The 24,927-nt window shown below is 40.7% G+C and overlaps 1 protein-coding gene across 3 annotated transcripts in view; it reads left to right on the top strand.

Moving 5' to 3' along the window:
* Positions 1–788: 788 nt before the first annotated feature.
* The window catches only part of TMEM87B (transmembrane protein 87B), a 52,850-nt gene continuing 28,711 nt past the window's right edge, over positions 789–24,927 (top strand). For 2 of the 3 annotated variants that reach the window (XM_063078012.1, XM_063078009.1), the window contains exons 1-9: positions 789–1,122; positions 4,779–4,839; positions 9,122–9,213; positions 11,898–12,032; positions 13,540–13,590; positions 16,165–16,255; positions 18,146–18,207; positions 18,449–18,632; positions 21,381–21,480. In XM_063078012.1, coding sequence (XP_062934082.1) covers positions 958–1,122; positions 4,779–4,839; positions 9,122–9,213; positions 11,898–12,032; positions 13,540–13,590; positions 16,165–16,255; positions 18,146–18,207; positions 18,449–18,632; positions 21,381–21,480 — 941 coding nt within the window. In that variant the 5' untranslated portion in view covers positions 789–957. The remainder of the gene's footprint in view (positions 1,123–4,778; positions 4,840–9,121; positions 9,214–11,897; positions 12,033–13,539; positions 13,591–16,164; positions 16,256–18,145; positions 18,208–18,448; positions 18,633–21,380; positions 21,481–24,927) is intronic. The other variant, XM_063078011.1, reaches the window with a different exon arrangement.

The following is a 24,927-nucleotide window of genomic DNA, read 5'->3' as shown; positions in this document are numbered from 1 at the left end:
GAAAATGCCAGGCAAAGTACACAATAAGATCCAAGCCCTTTCCCCTGAGCATTAAGCAGTCAGGCAACTTTATTTGTTCTGAAAATTATTAACTGTTCTATCAACGTTAATGCTCACGACACAAAGCCGTGTTCGATTGGCCCTGGCCTCAAAGTACTTTCCAGATACATTCCATGAATTTAAAGAACGATTTGTTTCCCCAGAGCTGAGAAAGTCAGGGCAGGGGCAGGTGCAGAGGATGTAAGAAACAGACAGCCGGGCACCGGAACTTTAGCCCTCACTCTATCCATAGCCCTCACTGACACGAGCTTTGCGCTTGGGGCGGGCTCCACCTCCCGGCCCAGCCCAGCCTCTGCACTCCAGCCCGGTTCTGAGCCCCGCCTTCCTGCCCGCTTCCACTTCCCCGCCCGGCTCCACCTCCCTGTCCCGAGCCCCGGTTCTCACCCCTCCTTTCAGCCCGGCTCCGCCTCCCCGCCCTGAGTCCCGCCTCCGGCTCACACCCCTCCTTCCCGCCAGGCCCAGCCTCCCCGCCCCGAGCCCCGCCTCCACGCTCGGCTTCCACCCCTCCTTTCTGTCCGTCCCCGCCTCCCCGCCCTGAGCCCCGCCTCCGGCTCACACCCCTCCTTCCCGCCAGGCCCCGCCTCCCCGCCCCGAGCCCCGCCTCCACGCTCGGCTTCCACCCCTCCCTTACACGCTCCGACCACGTCTCCACCGTCGGGCTCCGCCTCTAGCCCCACTCCCAGGCTGTCCCCTGAGCCCCGCCTCCACATCCCGGCCCCACACACCAGGCCCGCACCGCGCCTCCCCTTCTAGGACCGAGCCCCTCCACATCCCAGTCCGAGCCCGCCTTCCTCGACGTGGGCCTGCCTGCCGGGGGCGGAGCTGCGCCAGGTGCGGACCCGGTGCGTGGCGGGAGGGCGGGCGGCTCCGAGCGCCAGGTGCGGCTTCCGCGTCAAGATGGCGGCCCCCTGCCGCTCCGGGGCCGGTCTCCCGCCCTGCTGCCGCCGCGGCCTTCCTGCGGGGGCCCCGCTGCTGCGCGTCGCCTTCTGCCTCCTGTGCTGGGCCCCAGCGTCTGTGGGCGCCGTCCCCGAGCTCGGGCTCTGGGAAGAGACGGTCAACGACGTAAGTAGAGTGTCGGGACCGAGGTGTGGTGCACGTCGGGCTCTCAGGGCCCTCGCGGGGCTTGCTCGACCCCGCGGGCCGGGCCACGGGCTTGTTCACCTGGCCCCTCCCGGGCACGCCCCGTTCCCCTGACACGCTCCCGAGCCTTTTGTCTGTTATGGACAGTGTGTGGGGAGCGCCCCCTCCTCTGAGCCGACCTGGGCAGCGGGGAAGAGCTGTCAAGATTGTGCATGGGACGCTGTCCCGTCTAAGCGCTCTTCTGCTCATGCATCACCGTTCCCGAAGCCCTGGCCCTCGCTCTGCTGAAGTGTTCTGGCTGGATCCGGTTCTCGTGTATTCAGACCCGAGCCCGTCATCTCTCGGCACACCTAGCGGCATCTTTGGGATTCAACCCCTCCTCCTGCCCAGATGTAGCCACAGGGTCCACGCCCATGAGGACTTTCCAGCATATGCCGCTTCCGCTTTTTTCTGTAAATGAGGAGAGGGAACATGCCATAGTCACCTCTCTTTCCCTCTTCTTGGGTTCCTGGATTTCTCTAGAGCTCCTATCACAGTTCCACAGTGTGTGTGTAGGAGGGGCGGGACGTGTGATTTAAGTTCTTGGAAAACAAGCCTGGAAGCATGAGTGAGTGGAAACTCTTGCTTTCCAGAGCAACCTTTATAGAGAACTTGACATCCAGTAGTTAGAGGAGATGATGTGGGAGCGGTGCAGGAGCAGAATTATGAAAAGTCTTGCAAAAGAGAGACAGGAAGTCTGTAAAGAAGCATTATCTCCTGCTTCTCTACGGTCAGATGACTCATCCAGCTCTGTTTGGGATGGATATTTTTCACATGCATTGAAATGATGTCAAGGTTCTCAAATTGAGACTTATATTTTTATTTAACTAGAAAAAGAAAATAGTACCAGAGGCCACAAATACTTCCTACAACGCAAAAGCTAGTCAGAGGAACAGTCTAGATATCTTTCTGGATCTTTAACACCCATTGTAGCCATTTCTTCCAGGATTCTTCTGAGTTGCTGACCTATTTTGTGCACCAGTTTTTATAAGCCTGCATCTCCATTACTGAATTTCTCTGAACAATAAAAAGTAAAACTCAGTGAACCACGCTCATGGTTTCTTGCTCCTACCATACTGAATGGCAGTACCATGAAGCAGCTGCATGCTTATGGTTAGACTACTGGAGCATAACTGTAAAGATCTCTGTCAAGTATACTTTGGATGGTGAGAATCCAGAGGATATGGAGGAAGAATGACCTTGCTTCTTGCATGAGGAAGAGAAGTTTGTCCCTTGGGTGCTGCATAATCTTCAGTCAGGCTAACTTTATTCCTGTGTGACTCAGGCCGGTAGAAGTATAAAAGCCCTTCTTTGCAAAGAGTGGACTGCTTTATTCTCATTTCAGGTTGTCCGAACAGGAGGGGAGAGTGGGGCTTTTTTTATTTGTTCTGAAGATCTATCAAGATATGGTTCTTTTGATTGTAAAAAGCAGGAAACAATTTGAGCACTACTCTGTGCCATGCACTGCTAGACTGGTCATTGCTGTTGCAAATATGAATTTTAAACACAGCCCCTTCTCAGGAAGCTCACACAACAGTAAGGACAATAGATTCAAGAGTAGATAATTACTTACATGGTAGTATGCTTGGGATATTACTGGAGCACTGAAAAGGTTATCGAACCTTGCTTCCTGGAGGGGGTGCCTGCCAGGATCTTAAAAGGTGACTTGGTGTTACCTTGGTGAAAGAAAGAGGGGACTGGAGCAGCAGCAGTGGAGGGTGTTCATGGTGTTTCTGCTGAGTGAAATTCTGACAGGGGCGTAAGAGGGGCCTCAGTTCACTGCAAGCCTTCCAAGCCTGAGCTTGGCTTTGAGCCTGAGACCAGGGGTCTCAAACTCAAGGACCTGCTCTGGCTGAGGCAGGTCATGTCAATGAGTGAAATGAGCTAGGTCCAGATCTGTAGGGGCTAGTGGGGAAAGCGGTAGACTACAGATTGCATGCACCTCCTGAAGAGGGGAGCTGAGATTCAGCTCCAGCTTACTCCATATGGTACAGTAGGCACAGAATTGCCATGTCTTGTTTTTTTAAGGGAAGCTGGAATCCATATTTATGTCAACTAACTCAGAACTTTAAAAAGAGCCTCTTGAGGGCCAAATAACCCCCATTTATAGGTTGAATTAGCCCCCCAAGCTCCCAGTAGCTACTTTTGTGTGTGTGTATGGCTGGCCAGTATGGGGATCCAAAGCCTTGACCTTGGTTTTATAATACCATGTGCTAACCAACTGAGCTAACTGGCTAGCCTCTCCCAGTAGCTACTTTAGGGTGTGAATGAGGGAGAGCCATTAAAGGGTTTTTAGACATAAAAGCTAATCACTCTGGCTTCTATCTAATGATGAATTATAGGCTCAAGTCTGGAGGCAGGTAAGCTATTGCCCAAGTGTAGGCAGGAAATGCTGAGGACCTGAATTAGGGCAGTGGTGGCAGGGATGAAGAGGAAGAGTTAAATTTGGGAAGTGTTTGTGAGATAAAATAGGCATGCCTTGGGCAGTGGAAGTGAGACTGGAAGGAGGCTTGGGTGACCGCAGGTGGTACCACCTTCAACCAAGGTGGACAGTGTAGGAAGAGTTGGTGAGCAGAGAGGAGTGTGTCTGGTTTAGGACAAGTTATTGTGGTGTGTCTGAGGGACATCCCAGTGGATGTGTCCTTTAGGCAGTTGGGTATGTGGATCTGGAGCTCAGAGGAGGGATCCAGGCTGGGAATTTAATTGTTATTGTTGTTAAAACTATGTTGGGGAGAGGGAAAAGGTTACCACTTGTGCTGTCTGTGTTTTTCTGTAATTTCTAATCACTTATTCATTTAACAAAGTCCCTTCTTACAGGATTTTTATCCTTGGGGAGGGAAGACATTAAAAAACTCATCAATTATTTAGATTTAATTGTGGTAAGGGTTGTGAAGAAGAATGGGTGCTAGAGACTGTACAAGGGAGGGCCTGGCCTTGGGTGGGCCACAGGGAAGTATTCCCGAGGAGAATGGACTTTAGAGCTGGGGCTTGAAAGGTAAGAAGGAGCTAACTAGATGAAGAAAGAGTCAGAGGGAGGGTTTGTAAATAAATTTCCACATTAACCCCTAAGATCCTGAGCGCAGAAAGGACTATCATGCTTTTCAAGAACTGAAAAAAGTTGCTGGAGAGGTAGGTAGGCTTTGATTATGCAAGATCCTATAGGCTGTGGTAAGAATTTTGGTTTGTTGTAATTGCAGTAGTAAACCATAGCAATTTGGGGCAGGTGGGGGAGATAATTGTTTATCAAAAGTGCATTTATGTTGATAGCAAGAGAGCAGTATGCAGAAATGCACAGACAGTTCATATCATGTCCCAGCAGTACTAATCCTGTAGTTGTAGCAGCCCTTACCTCTCATGTGTCAGTGGCTCCTGGCTGAGACCGTTAGAGGCAGGAGAACTGAGCCTCACATCAACTGCAGGGAGTAGACACGAGACAAGGTTTTAAGCAAATGAGCGATGTGATCAGTTTACATTTTAAAAAATACTCTGGTCTGAGGGAGAAGTGCAAGGATTAGTACTCTATTTTATAGGGTAAAACTACTCTTAGACAGTAGAGAAAAATTTTTTAACGATCTTTCTGTATTTGTTTTTCATTTTAGAAATCAGGACCTTTGGTATTTAGCAAAACTATGTTTAGCAATACTGATATCAAGTTTTCTGGTAAGTATAATAAAATAATATAATAATAATACAATAATATAAGCAAATGTAACGTAATATATATTCTAAATGAATACATTAATGTAAACTAATGTAACATATTATATATAATAAACTAAGCAAATGTTTTGTTTTTAAGTGGTTCTGATATTTTAAGTTTCCTTCTGTTTCAGTCAGGACTTGGTTGTTTGCAAGAATGGATTTCTCTTATCTTCTTTTAAAAAATGTTATATGAATCATTCTTTCAAAATTACAATTAAAGTCTAATAAAGTAGGTTTCAGCAAAAAAAGTATTTGGTTTCTGTGAAGTTTGACTTTGAGTCCCAGATTTTAAAACTAGATAAATTCCTTTTATGAATATATGAAATTTCATGATTGTGAGAAACCCTTTATTCTCCTAGAACTTTTATAAATGTACATGATATGATAGTATGAAATAAAAATTGCTAGACACTAGCATTTTAGGGCTTATGAAAGTGAAAATATTTGTTAGGTAGGGACTGTCTTTTCTGTATGAATACCGATGTACCAGGACCACTAAGGTTTTTAATATCTTTAGTGGGTTTACATTGGGTCTTATTCACAGTGGTCTGCTTCCCCTTGTCTTTTCCAGTAACTTGACTAGGAGAGTTGGTTGACAGAGTTAAAGTCTCAGGATAAGGAGCAATTTTTCATTGGATAGAGCAAACTGGCTTCATCAGGATTCAAAACCACACCCCTTTTTTCTGTTATTCCATGCTCTGATCACCTGTTGAGGGCGATTCTGCCATTTGGGGGTCCGTGCTGAGGGAAGTTAGGCCAGCCAACAGCTGGAAAGCAGAAGTGGTTTAGAACAGCCCTGAGATATCATAGATCATCAGTGGAGACAAGAGCTTGGTAAGAGGAGATTGAAGTCCCACATGGGTGAGGAAAACACCTTGACCTCTGTTTGCTTTAATGAATTTCTGTCTCAAAGTCTAAACAAATAGGATTTAAAAGAACCTGAGACTGGTGCTAACAAAAAGTTATATGGGGAAAAAAGTAATGTGGGCTGTTGAAACATAGAATTTGATTTTAAGAAATTATTTTATAATGACAGAGATCAGCCCAAGAGTAGACTGTAATCAAGATGTGTTATTATATCTAAAGAAAGAAGGGAGAGCACAAAGGATTTAAGAACAAAAGCATAACAATTCTAGGGTTTAGTCAGGTAAATGCTGGCAGTGTCCAACAATACTGCTGGGAGAGAGGTCTTGAGCCATTATTACTGCTATGACATGTGTCTGGCAGGTGTGGATGCAACATCCACCTGAACCTCTTTGCTCTGATGCCAGGCTCACCAAACAACCTTCTCATCACCATTGGGCTTCCAGGGAGGCATGCTGAAAGGAGAGTTAGTTGGTCATTACACATCCAGTTTATACTTACATCTCATTATAAGTGAGTAATTGGGCATTCTAGTTTTACATCTACGTTGGTGAGGTGGGGAAAGGGTGAGACTGAGTATCTGTGTTCTCACAGTACAAGATTTTAGTGCCTGCAAAGCTGAGGACTGGTGCCTTGGATATGTGTCCATGCTTTTTTAGGGATCAGACATCTGGCTTTCCCCAGGTGACCCCTCTTTTGCTAGATTTTTCAAGATGCAGTCATGTGGAGCCAGTGTTAAAAAATCTCTCAATATTAACAGAATAAAAGAAATACACCAAATGATCATCTCAAAATGTACAGAAAAAGCATTTGAAATAGTTCAGTACGCCGTCATGATTAAAAACTCTCAGAAAACTAGAAAGAAAAGGAGACTTTCTCAACCTGATAAAGGACATCTATGAAAAATCTATAGCTAACATCATACTGTCAATTCTCCCCAGATTGATGTATAAATTCAATTTAATCCTAATCAAAATCCAAGCAGGATTTTATGTAGAAATTGACTAGCTATTTCTAAAATGTATGTGACCATACAAATGACTTAGAACAGCCAAAACAATTTTGAAAAAGAACTAAGTTGAAGGGCTTTTCCTATCTGATCTCAAAACTTAACATGATGCAATAGTGTGGCTCTGGCATAAGGACAGATATATAGAATAATTAAACACACTAGAGAGTCCAGAAACAAACCCATATTTATAAGGTCAATTGATTTTCAACAAAGGTGCCAAATAATTTGTTGGAGAAAGGACAGTCTTTTTGACAAGGATGCTAGAACAAGTGGATATCCATATGGAAAAAAAATCTCAGATCATGGAGGTAGACACCCTTTTCCTCTTTGTCCTCTCCTTCTGGGGTTCCATTTATACATACGCTAGACTACTCAATATTGTCTCTCAGGTCACTAAGGCTCTGTTAATTTTTTCAGTCTCTTCATTCTGTGCTTCATTTTGGATATTTCTATTGCTTTGTTTTCAAGTTCACTGATCTTCTGCAGTATCTAATTTGCTGTTAATCTCATATAGTGATCTTTTTATTTTGAATATACATATTTTTAAATCTCCAGAAGTTTGGTTCTTTTTTTATATCTTATTTCTGTCCTTAGTATTTTCATGTTTTCCTTTACACCTTTAAGTGTATGGAACATGTTGTCTGTTTTCACATTCTTATCTGCTAATTCCATCATCTTTGTCATTTTTGTCATCCTTGTCATATTGACTAATTTATATCATGGTTATAGGTCAAATTTTTCTGCTTTGTTTATCTGGTGTTCTTGTTTGGATGCTGAATATTGGGGTTTTTTGGGGTTTTTTTCCATCTTTTTTGGATGGTGGATATTGTGTGAATTTTACATTCTTGAGTGCTGAATGATGTTGTAGTCATTTAACTACTTTGTTCTAGAAGATAGTTGGTTTCCTATGGATCAGTTTGATATTTCCTAATTTTGTTTTTCTTTTAGGATGGATCTGGAGTAGGCTTTACTCTAGGACTAACTTAGCAGCACTTCTAAGTTGTGGTCTTTCTGTATCTTTCTTATATGCTTGGTGTGTTTGATAAGGCCTCTCCACTTTGGCTATTGAAAACTCAAACAGTTCCCAGCTCTTTGTGGGCTATGAGATTGTTTGGCTCCATGTGCATGGGCTCTTTAGCCAGAGACCCAGGGGGACCACTGGGCACATTTCTTTTACTCTTTCTCTGTGCATCTCCCATCTCTTGGGTACTATACCACAGAAATTCTACCAGCCTCAGCCTCTTGAACTTCAATCTCTGGGCTCAGTTTGCATTCCCTCTTGATGATTATGACTCTTTAAGATGACTCCCAATGAACCTTGCCTCCTGGTATTCATGACCTTGTATAGTCCCCTACCACATTATATCAGATGGTCTGAGTGACCAATAGAATATGGCAGAAATAATGGCACATCACTTCTGAGGATAGGTTATAAAAACTACTGTGGCTTCTTCTTTGCTCGTTCTCTCTGATCACCCATTCTCTGGGGAAACCAGCTGCCATGTTGTGAGTATACTCCCAACAGAGCTTTCTCTAACTCTAGACTTATATTTTTCAGTCTGTCTTAATCATGTCACCTCTTACCTGGATCATTTGGTGGTTCTTAATATTCAAAATAAAGGCCAAACTCTTTAGCAAAGCATAAGACCTCTTGTAATTTTCCCCAGCACTCTTCTTCAGCTTCAACTCTTCCCCCTTTCCCCAATTTGTGTCCTCACCATAGTAATCATACCCATGTCATGCTCTCACTCTGGACCCTTGCATATACTGTCAACCCTTCTCTTCATCTGGCTAACTCCTGCTCTTCCTTCAAGTTACAGGTCTCTTCCTCCAGCAAGCCTGCTGGTAACCTGTTCTTCATGCTCTCCTGGACTGTGTTAGGTGTCCTGCCCAGTTCTTCCTCGAAACCCTATTCTCAGTCTCTTAGTCTATTGAAAGTATCTGGTTAATTGTTAGTCCCCTCAACGCCCCAGTACTTCTTTGGTCGTGGACAAGGATTGTTCTTGTTTACCATTATATCCCTTCCTGGCACACTGCAGGAGCTCATGAATTTTGAATGAATAAGTGGGTGAGAAGAACATTTTAGAGTGAAATAAGCAGTAACTTAGAGTATCAGGCTATTCAGTTTATTTTAACATTGGACTTATAGATGAAATGAATAGTATTACAGAAATTTTTGGTTAACTATAATAATTTAATGAATTTATGTGTCTCATTTTGCCGTGTCTTTTTGGAGAAATTAGATAATATTTTACTCACTGTTACATTAAAGTAGCCTATTTTAAGTTGCATTCTTGAAACCTTAAGTTTATACTAGAGTATATATATAATTAATATAAAATGAGATTTTCTTTTTCTAAATAGTTAAGTCATTCAGTTGTTCCAGGCCTGTGAAGTTTACCATCGAGTGGCTTTTGAAGCATCATACCTGTCAAAATGAATATAAAAAGCTGGAAGTAAGTAAAACACAAATCTTTAATATATGTAAAGCTATGAAGGAAAAATTAGAGGATAAAGATTTATTAGCTTATCAGGTGAGGAGGCTGCAAATAGAGATTGTAGTTTTATTTAAAAAATTTTTTTTAATGATTTACAGTAGATTTTATTATAGCTTTTATGTTGTACCAGAGGCTTTAGCACATACTGTGCTAATAATATCAGCAAACATCCAATTTAAAACAAGATAATCAAAATAATTACTTTTAACTGGAACTAATTTATGAAATTTAAATTTGGTCTAATATGATACTAATCATTAATTTTATTTTTTAAAAAAGTTCTTAAAAGCTAATTATCTGCTAACTTTACATATTTTATTTTTTTTAATTTGTATCTATTTTATTTTTTTAAATTATTTTTATTTATACATGTTTATGGAGTACAGAGTTGATTATCAGTATTTGTGTATGTTATATGATGATAAAATCAATATAAGGTTGTAGTTTTAGAAGGACCACAGATTCTTTTTTTTTTACATAAGGCAGTAAATCAAAGTATATGCTTTCTGAGAAAACTATAAGCCTTTTAGTTTCCTTGTGAGTATCTTATGAAAAATGTTAGTTAATATTTAAATCAGACATGTAGGAGCCATTGACAAAGGAACTATGGGTCACATGCAAATAAAAATAAACTTAATCTGGGAAAGAAATTTAAATGTTTCACTTCATTCAAACAATTACTTATAGGGAGCATAGAATTTTTGTGAATACAAATAGATCTCAAAGAGGTGAGAAGAAAGGAAACATCTGGAGAGAGGCAGAGGTGGGTGAGCCAGAAGGAAGAGGAGGTCGTGCTAATGCAGGCTTCTGCCCCTGCTCTGAAGCCTGGGTTCCTTCCTCCCAGAGGATGCACTGGGCCCCTCCTGTCACTCAGCAAGGTGCTTCTTTTCATGGTTCTCATGATAGTTGCTTGGAATTGTTTCCTTTTCAGCTTCCCTGTTACCTATTTAGCTTCTAGTTTGAATAATGGGTTTCCATAGTTTTATTCGTTATGGAATAAAAAATTCCATATTTTTATTTTATTTTTCCACTTGGAGTGAAAGATACCATTTTCCTTGAATACTGCGTTTTTAGCTTTCTCCCTAAATATTTTAACCCTTCACACTGAATACTTCAGTATGTACTTCCTAAGAACAGAGTTATTAACTTAGCTTATACAGTACAATTACTGAATTCAGGAAATTTAACATTGATACAATACTATTATCTAATATACAGACCTTATTAAAATTTCACCAATGTCCTAATAATGTCTCTTATAGCAGGTTTTTGTTCTGGTGCAGGATCCAATACAGGATCATATTACATTCCCCTTCCGTTTTTTGTTTTTGCTTTTAGTTGCTGATAATCAAGAACTTTCTTTTTTCCTTTTTGGTCTGTCATGGCATTGATATTTTTGAAGTGTACAAGTCATTTATTATTGCAAAATGTCCCTTAATTTGAGTATTTCTGATCTTTCTTCATGGTCAGATTCAGATTATACATTTTTAGCAGAAATACCACACAGTACTGGTTTGTCCCATTTTTGGTGATGTTAAGGGGGTATCTGCAAGGTTTCTTCATTATAAAGTTACTACTTTTCTCTCTGTTATTAACAACGATTTGTGAGGAAATAACTTTTCAAACTACGCAAATATCCTGTTTTTCATCAAACCTTCATCCACTTGTTTTAGCATCCTTTCATGATTCTTGCCTGGTGAATCATTTATTACTGTGATGATTGCTAAATGGTTTTTTTCTAATGCCATATTTTCTTCTGCATTAGCATTCTGCTATCAGTAAGAGCATTTCCTTTTTCTCTGCCTATGTTACGCATATGCCAAACAGTCAATGGTCAGTATGGACTCACCTCACTGATTTTTACTTTGTTTTATAGGTAATAATCTACTATTTTTATTTATTTTGCTCAAATTGTCCCATATTTGGTCTGGGGAAGCCAACTTAATTTTTTTAATGACTGTGAGCTGCCATTAGGAGCATGGTTTATTCATCCATTCTAGGATGCAGAGAACCTCAGGTTGTTGATATATAAATGAGTGTCTCCCTTGCAGTCTTCGGTTTATCTTTCTTTGTACTTACATGCTGCTTTCTTTTTTCTGTAAAGTCTCTAACACATGAGAAAATCGAAATAGCCTCAGGACAAAGTATGTTCTGTTTTTCCGGGAACTATTTCCCTGTGATAGTGTCTTAATCGCTTTCTTCCTGTAAGATTATGCTTGTATTATGTATTACTGTATCTGAACACACTGGAATGGCTTAAATGTTATGTTTACCTCAATTATACTTAAAATTATATTCAAAACTTTTTTCTCTTTGGTCTTCTACTAGATATTTTCAGGTACAGCCATGTGTCACTTAAAGGGGGGGATATGCTCTGAGAAGTGCATTAGGTGATTTCACTGTTGTGTGAGCATCGTAGAGTGTACTAACACAAACCTGGATGGTACAGCCTACTGCACACCTGGGCTGTCTGGTATAGTCTATTGCTCTACCACTGGTGTTGACCAAAATGCTGTTATGCAGCTCATGACTATATTCTAAATTGAATCAACTTTTAGTATTGTTTAGATATTAAGTTTTATTTATCTTCTGGGATAAGGAGTGTGGACATAAATTATAACATAGAATTTTACCTTGGGTAGGAGCAGTCTCAAAAACATGAACTTCGTGTTGATGAAGACTTTTGTGATTATTATTTTAAGAACATTGAATGTTGGACAACAAAAAATGAAAACTTAGATTGCAACAGTGATTTACAGGTGTTTCCCTCGCTGAATGTGAGTATCTGTTTTGTCATGTTAAAACAGAGTTTATTTTATTCCCATTGAATACAAGTATCAACTCAAATAATGTTTTATCAGTATGTTGATAAAAGTGCTTTAATATGTTAATTTTTAGGTTTAGCTTTGTGTGTGTGTAGTAGTACATAAAAGTACATATTGACACAAGTTTCTATTTCTTTGTATCCCATTGTAGCAACATCCTTGCAAGAGTCGTTTATGATCCACCGTCTCTAATTCATCTCTCATTCTCTCTTCCATACACTAGTCAGACCTTTGCCTGCATCATCCCATGAAAACAGCTCTAGTCAAGGTCATCAGTGACCCTCCATGTTTTTAAATCCAATGACCTTTTACTCTCACCAAATGTCTTGACTTATCGTTAGCATTTAGCACATTTGGACACTCTCTTTGTATTAGTCCGTTTCTATTGCTTATAATGTAATATGTGAAACTGAGTAGTTTATAAATAAATAAAATATATTCCTTATAGTTTCAGATGCTGGGAAGTCCAAAGTCCAGGGAACACTTCTGGTGAGGGCCTTTACCTGGTGGTAACTCTTTGGCAATGCCGGGTATCACATGGTGAGAGTGGCAGGAGCAAGAGAGAGCTAACTCCTTACTCCCTCTCCTTTTAAAGACATCAGAACCATGCCATTACCACCCATTAAACCATCAACTTACTACTCCATGAAGAGATCAGTCCATTCACTGGGGCATGGTCCTCACAATCTAATCACCTCTTCAAGGCCCCACCTTCAGTTATCATAATAGGATTTCCCACCCTCTCAACACTGTTGCTGTGGAGATTAAACTTCTAATACATGAAACTTTGGGGTACACAATTAAATCCATAGCACTCTTCCTTTATGCGCTTTCTTTTTCCCAGTCTAGGAGGTTAGATTCTAAAATGTTAACAGCAGTCATCCCTTTGTAGTGAGGTTGTGGGTAATTTTAACGTATTTTTGTTCTTCTGTATATTCTGAAATTAAAATATGTCTTTAGTAGTGTTTTGGGGTTTGTTTGGGCGGGGGGGTGGGTGGCTGGCTGGTTTGGGGATCTGAACCTTGACCTTGGTCTTCTAACATTGTGCTCTAACCAAACTGAGCTAACTCTCCAGCCCATAGTAAAAGTTTTAAAGGAGTTCTATTTGAAATTTGTGTTAAGGTGTAATAAACATACAGGAAAGTACACATAAGTATAAAGGGGGTTTTCAAAAACTGAGCACGACTATCTAGACCCAGATTAAGTACAGAACATTTTAGCACCTAAAACCTCCTTTTAGTTCCTAACACTTTCCCCACCAATGTCCTCATTAAGGAAGTAATTTTTCAAAGGCAGAATTTTGTTATTTATGTTCAGGGTACAATGAAGTTTGTTCTCTGGTGCTCAGTTTTAAAATTTTTATTTTTTTCTAACATGTTTTTTCTTAATTATTAAAACCATTTTTCTCCATCGAAATGTAGCAATATAAAATGGGATTATCGTACTCTTTTTTTTTCAGAATAAAGAACTAATAAATAGCAGAAATGTCTCAAACCAGGAAAGATCAATGGTAAGCCATTTTATTTGTCCTTAAATCCAATAGACACAAGTTATATAGTAAGACTGAAAAAAATCTGCTAATGGATAGATACTTGGAGAGTAATATAAAGTAGGGTTATTAGAATTGGGAAAGAAAAAAGAAACATTATTTAAAACAGTATGTTTTCTTGTAGGTGTCTACATGAATTTTGTATATACTGTCTCTGTCTTTGTTTAACAAATCTCTTTAAAGTTGTAATTTAAAATTAACTTCTATGCAAACTTTCTTTTCTTTAAAAAATAAAATCTGCTCCTAAACGTGCAAGACAGCATAGTGTTGGGCTCCTGTTGCCATTAAGGATGTGAAGAAGTAGATAGAAACCATAGGTCATATCTGGAATCCAAAGGTGGGAGCTGAGGGCAGCATCCTCAGGAGCACACCGAAAATACCACTTTTGTGTGGGTGGCTCACCACAGCCATGGCTGCAGCAAAAGCAGTAGATGCCATGGCAGTAGCCACAGCTACCATGCAGGTGGCCCACCAGGCACCCAACTACATTGACACAAGGAGAGTCACTAGCAGAGACTGGAAAAAGAAGAGGATGTCTCTCTCCTCAAAGCCCACTCCAGAGTAATAGAAGAAGCAGCTGCTCTACCAGATGACCAGACATCAATGTAGAGATACTAAAAATACAAAAACCCGAGTAAATATGACACCACCAAAAGAATACAGTAATTCTCAAATATCAGACCATATAGAGCAGGAAACCCTTGAAATGACTGAAAAGGAATTCTGAGCAACAATCTTAAGAAAACCTACTGAGATAGGAGAAAACTCAGACAACATGATGAAACGAAGAAAATCCATGATATGAAGGAGGAAATTTTATAAGGAGATTAATACCTTAAAAAAGAATGTAGCATTTTAATATAGGTGTTTACAAGTATAAATTTTCCTCTAAGTACTGCATGAGCCCTGCATCCTATAAATTTTGATATGTTGTGCTTTGAAAAAAAATAAATTAATAAAAATAAAAAGAATCAAAGTTAAAGTACTACATTTTAGGATACCTCAAAGGACATACATGCCTTTTGTTGGAAAATTTTTAAATGCAAACTGACAAAAAGATGATGAAAATTACTTGTATGCAGTTGTATTATTGTAATCTAACACATATTCAATAATTGCAGTTTATGTTTCTTCCTTGACTTGAGAATTATTTGATATTTTTAATATTTGTATTTAAATTTTGTTTCTTTTATTTATTACTAGGTGTATTATAATGACATCAGAAATGTGACTGTATGTTTCATTCTGTTGCACATTTATTGAATTTTGTTGGTGGCCCATAAATAATTAAATTTTTTAAATGTTGAAGAATGCCGTAAAAGAAGGTGAATTCTGTTGAGTACAAAATTTAATAAATGTGATTAACTCAAGGCTATTAATTTTATCTTTCAGATTATTTTTTATTTACCAGGTCAGTCAATGACAGTTTATTGATGTCATCTAATACATCTAATTGTTTATTTATTCAATTCTCCAATTCTCTTAATGTTATATAAATGGTAGTTTATAGTTAATGTCGTAATAAAAATGTATGTGATAGCTACATGCTTATCAAAATTATATCTCCCTGATAATTGTAACCTATATTAAAAAGTTATCCTTTGCCTCTTTAAAAAAAAATGAAACTATGAATATAGCATGGGGGGAAGGAGATTTTGGTATTTGGGGGATTTATTTAAAGTTAGAAGACTGAGAAAGAGGTCAGGAGGGTTAGGAGGAGTTATGCGTAGGGACGGACTGAAAGCAGTTTAGGACAGCTTAATGTTTGTTTTTATACCATGACTCCCCATGTTTCCTCTTCAGCCATCTTAAAGAGGATTAATAATTATGGGAAGGTATTCACTCTGCAGTGCCCAGGACAAACTCTCTGTACAAATTCCATCACCCATGGAGGAAGAGGAAATGAAAGGAAGGGATTGGGAATGTTCAGGAAGGTGGAGTATGAAAAGATTGGTCCAGTTATGTGGGGGCATTGGAAGATTCATGGGCATTATGTTGGGCTCTTTTATTCCTTAGTGGGGCTCCTAGTGACATAGTACCTTAGGGAATTTGAATCGTTTAGCCTGTATACTTAATCTGAGTCATTTCTCCAATGTTATTCTGACTTCCTCCTCCTCCTCCAATTCAATAAAAAAATAATAATTAAAAACTGAATGCTTGATAATATTAGGATAAAATATGAAAATAGTAATATTAGAAACAGTATTTGAATTATAATATTAAACAATACATAGAGTGGAATTATTGGAAGGGAACCTGTAGAAATATAAAAAGTAGAAAACATTAAAGAGTGAAAAAGCTTTTTTTCTTCTCTACCCTTTTGGGTTTGGGAGGGATGGTAGTAAAAAAATATGGTGGAAATATCTTTCCTTCCGATGCTTATGATTTGTTTTCTCTGTTTTATTTGTTTGTGTTTTTTAAAAGTAACCCAATTCAGTTACCAAAAGTTGTTTTAAAATGTGAACAATTGTTTACCTATATCTTATATAGCAATTTGTTAAAAATAACATAAAGTATTTTTTCCCCCTATTTCAGGATGTTGTAGCCAGAACAGAGAGAGATGGGTATCATATCTTTATTGTTTCTATTAAAGCGGAAAAAACAGATGCACCCTGGAATTTGAATGGTATAGTTAAACTGCATGCATGTTTACTGTCTGCATTTTCTATATTCTATATTTTTGTCATTGACCTGAATTTAAATACTCTGTTACAAACACATCATTCAAAAATGAATTTCTGTTAATCACATGATTATTTGGGGGACTTAAAACTTCTTGCGTATCTTAATGCTAATATATATATTTTTAATGGAGTGAGAATTTTGTTCTTTGAAAATAAATTTTTAAAATTTCAAACCTCATAGTAGGATATAAAATTCTCTATCCTTTCTGACTAAAAAAATTTTTTAACATGAAGAAATGGGTAGGCAACATCTTAACCGTATTTGAAGTAGATTATATTCTCTAGTTCTTGAAAATGACCATCATCAGACATTTAAAATTACCATTTGACAAGTTTTATATTAAAGGGTCTGTCTGTAGCCTAGGATAGAAGTGGCATGTCTATCAGCTGTGACTTCCATGCTCTGTGAGGCTCCCCCCACCCTGGGAGGTAGATCCTCTGTGCTCACTCAGCTATAGTCCCCCAGTGCCCATGAGAGTGAGCTCACAATAAGTCATTTTCAAGGGAATGAATGCTTTCACATATCCTAGAGTTACTCTGGCTGACATTTTCCAGCGTGGGTATCTTTGGGCCACCAGTTGCCACACAGCATGTGAAGGTCCTGGGGATTTGTATCTTGCTCTGATTCATCTGCTGGGGATACAGAAGTGAAGCCAGGCTTTGACTCTGAAGAGTGCCCAGTCCAGTGGGGGCCAGAAACCAATGAGGCGAGACAGGCATCAACATAGAGGAGGCAAGGAGTTGGTGTACCACAGGGCCCGCAGAGGGAAGCTGGTGGAGGTGGCTGCTCTGGAAGAGTGGGAAGTAGGGCTTCCTCCTGGAGACAGCAGCATGGGCCAGATCATGCCAAATAGAGGGAGCAGGGACCTTGATGCCTTTCTGCTGCCTAGCTGTCTTAGGCTGTTTGTGCTGCTGTAACAAAATACCTGACACTGGGTAATTTATAATGAACAGAAATTTATTTCCTCATGATTCTGGAGATTGGGAAGTTTAGCACCAAGGCACTAGCAGGTTTGGTGTCTGGTGAGGGCCCCGGTGTCTGCTTCCAAGATGGCTCCTTGAATCCTGAGTCCTCACATGGTGGAAGGCAGAAGAGCAAAAAATGGCCTACTCTGGTTCCTTCCAGTTCTTTTATAAGGCACTAATCCATTCATAAGGGCAGAGCCCTCGTGACTTAATCACTTCCCAAGAGGTCCCACCTCTTAATACCACCATCACAATTGAGATTAAGTTTCAACACATGATTTTGGGGGGCATTCAGATGATAGCATTAGCCTTGTGCCCTCTTCTTTCCCAGGCATTGTGTCTTTTCCCCTGACACCAGCAGGCAGTTTTAAGCCCTCCTAGTGAGTAACTGGAGCTGTTGCTGAACGCTGCATGTCATGCACTGTATCTGGCACTCTATTTGTTATTGCTTTTTCAGACAAAACCCAATTTAGAGGCTTGTTCAGTAATTTATCCTAAGTTACACTGAGGAAGATAAGGTCCTCAGTGAGATCAGTGAATCGGCAAGGGGACTAGTCTGAGGTCCTATTTGGTAGCCACTGCTACTTTGCTTTCTGTATAAGATCACATTTGGCACAGGTTTTTATAATAGGCATGTATACAAATAGAAGTATCTTATTTTGATAAGATTACATAATCAAACAATTAATAATTATCCAACTACCTTGTGTGTGCTAGATAAAAATTCAGCATTTGTTAGTGTAGTTTGTATTCTTGGACCCTTCTGGGAAATAAGCTTATGTTTAAATATTTAAATGAGTTTGAGAAAGACTGATTCTTAATTAACTCTTTCATTTCTTCTCTGTCTCTGCCATCACTGTTACCAGTTTCTCTTTCTATGAAGGGGCCTCATGGATATATCTCTGCAGCAGATTGGCCTCTAATGATTGTGAGTGTTTCTCATCATTTTTTTTCCTTTTTAAAAAATTAATTTTGTATCCTAACTGGAAAATTGAAAAACTTTACAAGCTCAGTGGTAGTAATGCCTTGGTAGCTAACGCTTTGACAAACCCTCTATTTCTGGTTCCAGAGGGACCGGAAAATGAAGGATTGGATATTTGAATGTAGAAATGCCAACTTTCAAATGATCAAAAGGCCTAACTGACTGAAATTGATTTCTCTTCCTGCAGTTTTACATGGTGATGTGTATTGTTTATATACTATATGGCATACTCTGGTTGATGTGGTCTGCCTGTTATTGGAAAGATATATTAAGAATACAGTTCTGGATTGCAGCTGTTATTTTCCTGGGAATGCTTGAAAAAGCAGTTTTTTATGCCGAATACCAAAACATCAACAGCACTGGACTGTCAAGTAAGTTTTGACTGTCTCCATAGATAAAGTATGACCCAAGAGTTTCCTAGCATGTGAGAGCAGAGAGGTCGGAGGCCCCCCTTTGTTCAGTCGTTTAGAAATAGCCATATTGCAGACGAAGAAGAGGGAAGCTAAGAAAAGAAGGCCAGAGTAGGACCTTGATCTGGGCTAGCATGTGTGTGCTCCTCATTTTCTATTTTCCTTGTTAACTTTCCCCTCACTTTCCTCCTGGGAAAAAGAAAATTCCCATTCCCTAAGGTTCAGCTTGTATTAAAACAATACTAAGTTCTGGATGGAGGAACTTCAGGTTCTGCCAAACCTTTTAACATATTTCTACTTTTTTCCCCATCTTTTTTTCCCTTCTCCAAACAAGAAAAGAAAGGAAATATGGCCCTAGAGAGTAAAATCAGTGGTGCCAGAGTGGATGGTGCCCACAGCCTTCTTGCGTTCTCTCTACCTCTTTATTCTTGCAATGGAGGCACCATCCTCATTTACACAGTGGAATGTGTGAAGCAGGAGGGCATACAATCGGGCAACTTCGGATGTGTGCCCCAGACTTCTAGAAGGTAGATTTCAAAAAGCCTGGAGAAGTAAAGGTACAGTTCCACTGCTGAACCTTTGGAAATGGAGGTAGCCCAAAAGGGTTGAAAATGCTCAAGAATGTACTTCTGAGGGATCAGTTACAAATATCTTGATACTAATTTTCAAAGGGCATGGTTGTCTCTGCTATTTATTTTTAAATACTCCAGCAAAATAGTGAGTTGGAATACAGGTGAAACAAATTTGGCACAATGTTGATGAGTAATGGGTATATAGGTTAGTTTCTTTAAGGAGTCCTGTTCAATAGGAGAGGTGCCCAAAGACTGGCATGGCTGATGTCTTTTCTGTTCTGATCTTCCTAAGTGGGAATTCTGTAACATGGGCTATGTTGCTCAGCATTCATCCTGGAAGGATGGACTTTAGAAAAATCTTTAAAGGGATGGAAGGCAGTGATTGTTAGGACCCAATATAGATACATTAAAAGTAGGTCATTTCAGATGAATTTCTTCCTCTGGGACTGCTAGATTAGCAGTTAGGAAGATGTAGTAAACTTAGTATAGCTGAACTTCAAGGCATTTGACAAGGTCTCTTGTGATTTCCTGTGGAAAAGATGGAGAAGTGTGAGCTGCACACTGGCTGTGCAACCATATGTAAATAGCGCATGCAAGTAACCACCTGTCCATTGTGTCAGCCCTTGTGCTTGGCTCACCCCACCCCAAACCTGCTGCTTTTCAGGAACTCCTCTCCCTGGATGGCATTGCCCATAGACCTCAGGGCCATCCTTCTTTTCTTCTTCTTCTCTCCCTGTAGTTCCAGCTCTACGTACAAGGCATATGACAAGGTCTGTTGTGATTTCTTGCACACAAAATGGAGTTGAAAACAATGGGGACTGGAAATATTAGTGGATTCACAACTGGTTTTAAAACCATACCTGTTTTCTGAATATGTTTTTTCTTCTCTCCATCCTCACTGCCAATACTCTCCTCATCTCTTACCTGGATTTTGGAATAGCCTCCTGAGCATTTTCCTTGCCTGTAGTCCTGTTCCTCTCCAGGCCATCATAGGGAGAGCAATATTGATAGAATAAGCCCATTTTATTTCAGTGGTCAGTGAACTTTTTCTGTAAAGGCCGTATAGTAAATATTTTTGGCTTTGCAGTGTACGGTCTCATTTGTAACTACTCAGCTCTGCCATTGTAGCATAAAAGCAGCAACAGACAACAAGTGGGTGTGGCTGTGTTCCAATAAAATTTCATTTACAAAAACAGATGGGGGACCAGATCTGGCCTTTTTACCAATCCCTCTTTTACTTCTTTGTTTAGTGTTATTGACTTCCCATTGCTCATAGCATCAAATCCAGACTCCATAACAGGGCCCCAAACCTCATATAGTTGGTCCCTGTCTTTATTTCTGTCTTTTTTCTTAACATCTTCCATTACGCTGTGCTGCAGAGGTACTGAACTTTCACTCCTTGCAACTCATTTTGCTTTTCCTCTTGTCTCCTCCATGCCTTTGTGTGTGCCATTTTCTTTGCTTTGCCCTTTCTGTCCTTCAAATCCTTAATTCCTACTAGCCTTTGAATCCTGACTCAGATGTCACTTTCTGAGCTTTTCTGGACCTACTTCTAACTCCCGCAAGTGTAGATTAGATTGGCCTTGTTCCTAGTCCCAGGAGTGCTGTTACCTATAGCACTTACTGTGTACGTTTTGTCTATTTACTTGACCTAACCAGAGTACAACAAGCTCCATGAAGGCAGGGATCAAGGTGTCTCTTTTACCATCATAGCCGTGTGTGGGAACATAACGAATACATTTTGAATGAATAAACACTGAAGGCATTCTGGAGAAAAGAACTCTAGAGGGCATCATGGTTTTCAGATATTTACAGGACAGGAAGACAGATACAGGTCTGTATAGCCTGAAGGCAAAGAAGGAAAGCAGAGGGAGGCTTAGGTAGACGGGTTTCAGGCTGATGGAAGGAAGCTGCGCCCAGCAGAGTTGGTCAACTAGAGACACAGTGAGTTCTTCAGGAGGTGGTGAATTCCCCTTCAGTGAGGTTTTCAAACATCAGCTGGATGAGATGACTTTTAAATCAAATGTAGCCAGTTAGTCTGAAGTTAGAATGTAGTTGTACACAGTGCATGTTTGGAATCTTTGTTGGCAGGCCTCCAGATGTACACAAAATGAGTTATTTTTTTTTCCACCTTCAGCCCAAGGTTTATTGATATTTGCGGAGTTGATATCTGCGATCAAGAGGACATTGGCCCGCCTCCTTGTGATCATCGTGAGCTTGGGTTATGGCATTGTGAAGTAAGTATTGGCATGTTGAAAAGATACCGAGTCTCCCTCCAGTCTAGTGATTCGGTCCATCTACCTTTTGGCCTTTGTTAAACGGGAAACTTCGTAGTATCATAATACAAATCCTTTAGCGAAAAATCTACAAGAACATGTTCTCTAAACATTTCCATGAACTATTTTACTGATCTTCAAATAAATATCCTGAATTTGAATTTTAGTAACTTTATAGTCAGATGAATAAATAACCAACTTTAAGGATAACAGAAAATCGAAAATGATTCTTGAAGTTCAAACCATTTTCTGTTTTCTACACAATACAATTAAGAGAGTGCAAGTCAACAAAATTTCAGGAATCCATCTGTCCCTGAGGATCCTACTTCTTCTGGACCCTTGCGGGCAGGTCTTTTCTTTCTCTTACCTGCGAATCACTGGGCGTGAGTATTGGACACCTTGTTCTCTTTATCCTTGTTGCTTTCTTCAGACCATTGTTCTTCCTTCTTCCTAAAACCTTCTGATTCTGAGAACCTCAGCCTCCGGACTGGACCTCCTGCTGCATCTTCTTCTTGTGGTCGTCTGTGGCCATCTGGCTTTCTCCACTCACCCCTCAACTCTGAGCGCCTGCTCACAGTCTCTCTCCTCACCGCTTTGTTGGGCAGAATTCCCTATGATTGTGGTATTCACCTGAAGATACTTTAAGTAACCTGATCTCACCTCCCCACCTCTCCTGCTTTTCACCTCATTTCAGCTACAGATTCCCAGGGTCATTTTCAAGACCTTATTATGTATAACGGCACCATCTTTGTAACCTCAGTTTTAAGCGGTGCATTTTTCACCCGTCACCTCTTCTGGTTCCTGTTTGCTTTGTCTAATAGATCAGCTTCAGTCATTTTTGACCCTAGTATGGCCTCTGGCCTTTTGACTCTAGCACCACCCACTGTGCCTTCCCATCTTATGTCTTCACCTTCTTCTTTGAGCTTCCTAGATTCCTTGGTTCTGCGGGGTACTAACATCCAAAACCTCTGCCTTACTCTTTGCCATTTTCCTGACAAAATCCCAGCCTTGATAAATCCAGCTTTCCATTTGCTTCAGGCTCACACCTGAGCAGGGGAATTCACCCCAAGACAATACCGCACCACACTGCCTGGGCACACTTTCAGTTCATGACCCCGACTGCCTTAGTGCTAGTGACAGTTCTCCTGGATCCCTTGCCACTTTTTTTCTCGCTCTCTCTCTGCAGAAGACCATTTACCCCTTCTCTCTCTTCAGACCTCCCACACCCTACCCCCTCTCAGCTGCCCTTGGTTCCTTTTCACCGAGTCAGTAGAAGCCATCAGCAGGGAATTCTGCCACATTGCTGCTCTCACATCCTGTCACTGTCCCATGGCTGAGCACATGCGGTGCTGTCCTCCTCCCAAGATGCACGGACCATCCCTACCCTTGTGCCCTCAGCTGTTGGAGAAACTGCTCTGGCAGTTGGCTCCATTTCCCCTGCATCATCAGTTTTCCCTTCTGATGGGTCAGTCCCACGGGCGTGCCATTATTTCTGCCATCTGTCCTCCCTCAGCTTCACGTGGCCTTCTCCTCTGCTGCTGACTCATTTCTCTCCCCTGCACAGCATAACTTTTCACATGAGTCATCTGCACTTGCCAGCGCAGCCTCCCTCATTCTCTTTTGAACACACCCCAGTGAGGTTTTGCCCCACTGCTCCATTGAGACTGCTCTTGTCAAGGTCCCTGTGATCTCCCCTTGCCAAACCACATGGCCCTGCTCACCCCTCGTCCAGTTGCCCTGCCTTGCAGCTTCAGTCATGGAGGCCTGGCTTTGCTCAGTTTCCAGGAGTTTGTCTTCCTTTTCCCTCTCACATCACTGGCTGCTCCTTCCCGGTCTTTTCTTCCAGACCCTCTTCGTGTTCCTGAGCTCCGGCCTTGGGGAGTCAGGCTCGGGCCTCTCATCTTCAGAACACATCCAAAATGACCTCTTCCCATCCCTTCCACAGCTGCCACCCTGGGCAGGCCACTGTCTTCCCCTGCCTGGACCACTTCAGTGGGCTCCAACTTGTTTCCCTATCTCTTCCCCTTGTCGGTTTTTTTGTGTTGAAGCAGCAGCCAAGATGATCCTTTAAAAATGTAATTCAGATCTTGTAACATCGCTGCTCATTTTATTCAGTAAAACCCAAATTCCCTTCTATGGCTCTTCCAAAGTAGTGCCCAACTGTTTCTCTGACCTCATCTCCCACCAGTCTCCCTTTTGAACTCTCGGCTCCATCCTGGTGGGTTTCTTGTCACTCCTGTTCTGGAAGCCCAGCAGACGCTTCCTCACGATGCAGTAAGTGCCTCTGTCTGTAAGCAGCTTCTGAAGCCTCCATCCTGGGTGCACTTTTCTTCCTGGTATTTCTCAGGTCTCTGCTCTACGGTCACCTCCCAGGGAGGATAGCCCTGTCAGGATTCCTAACACGGAACATACATGCTGTCCATCACCCTGTCCTCTCATCCTTTTTATAATATATAGATGTACATATTAGTGTTTATTGTCTGTCCTCTCACTTGGATGTGAGTCCAATGGAGTAGGAGCTTTGCCTGTTTTGTATCCTTGACCCTGAGGCCCCAGTACAGTCCGTGGCACATGGTAGGCAGTCAGTAAATATGCATTGAATGCATGCATGTGTGCTTATGAGCTCTGGATTGGTGTAGCTAGCAGGATTTCAGCCAAGAAACCTTTTTTATTGGACTTTTATTGAGATTCCTTCTCAGATGTTTTGTGTGGTCTCAGTACAGTGTACAGAGCATGAAGCCCTTGTGTTGGGGAATCTTGCAATACCTTATGTTCTGGTTATGAACATCGGGTACCAGTGGGTGCAGTGTTGCTGCTGCAAGAGGAATAGGTGGTTGAGCTGATGGGTAAGGGCACAGCCCTTTCTGAATGGATCCCTCCACTGTTAGCTTGTTCTGTTCAGCTCTTATAAAGTGAGGACAGTAACAGTTCTGGCTATTTGGGGGTTCTGATTAGCTGGTTATAATGAATCAGAATTTAGATTTACTAAATTAGGTAAATAGTCTAATGTGAGCTATGGACTTCAGTTTAATTTTTACTTAGATTTTGTTTAAAAATGACAATGTTAAATATTTTTTCAAGACCAGTTTTTTTCCTTCTAATTACTCTAAGAGGGTTTTTGAGTATACTAAAACATGTACAATAAATTCTGATTTGCAAATTTCATGAAATTTCCACTCTTTTTAATTTAATTGTGAAAATCACCATCTTTGCATTTTCCCAACTTATTTATATTTTGAGTCAAAAATGTTATTTTAACTCTTTTCAATTTAAAGAATAAAAACTAAATTCTGTTAGCATTTCTGTTCTGAGTATTGAGAGGCAGTGATCTGAAGGGAAATAAGTTACTAAATCTCCTAATACCCTGTTCTTTCTCTGTCCAAATCATAAGATCAGTGGATTATCTCT

This window comes from Cynocephalus volans, chromosome 14, assembly GCF_027409185.1.
Source record: "Cynocephalus volans isolate mCynVol1 chromosome 14, mCynVol1.pri, whole genome shotgun sequence".
Classification (NCBI taxonomy): Eukaryota; Metazoa; Chordata; class Mammalia; order Dermoptera; family Cynocephalidae; genus Cynocephalus; species Cynocephalus volans.
The sequence above is the reverse complement of the archived record's forward strand: the minus strand, read 5'-3'. Positions and strand labels throughout refer to the sequence as shown.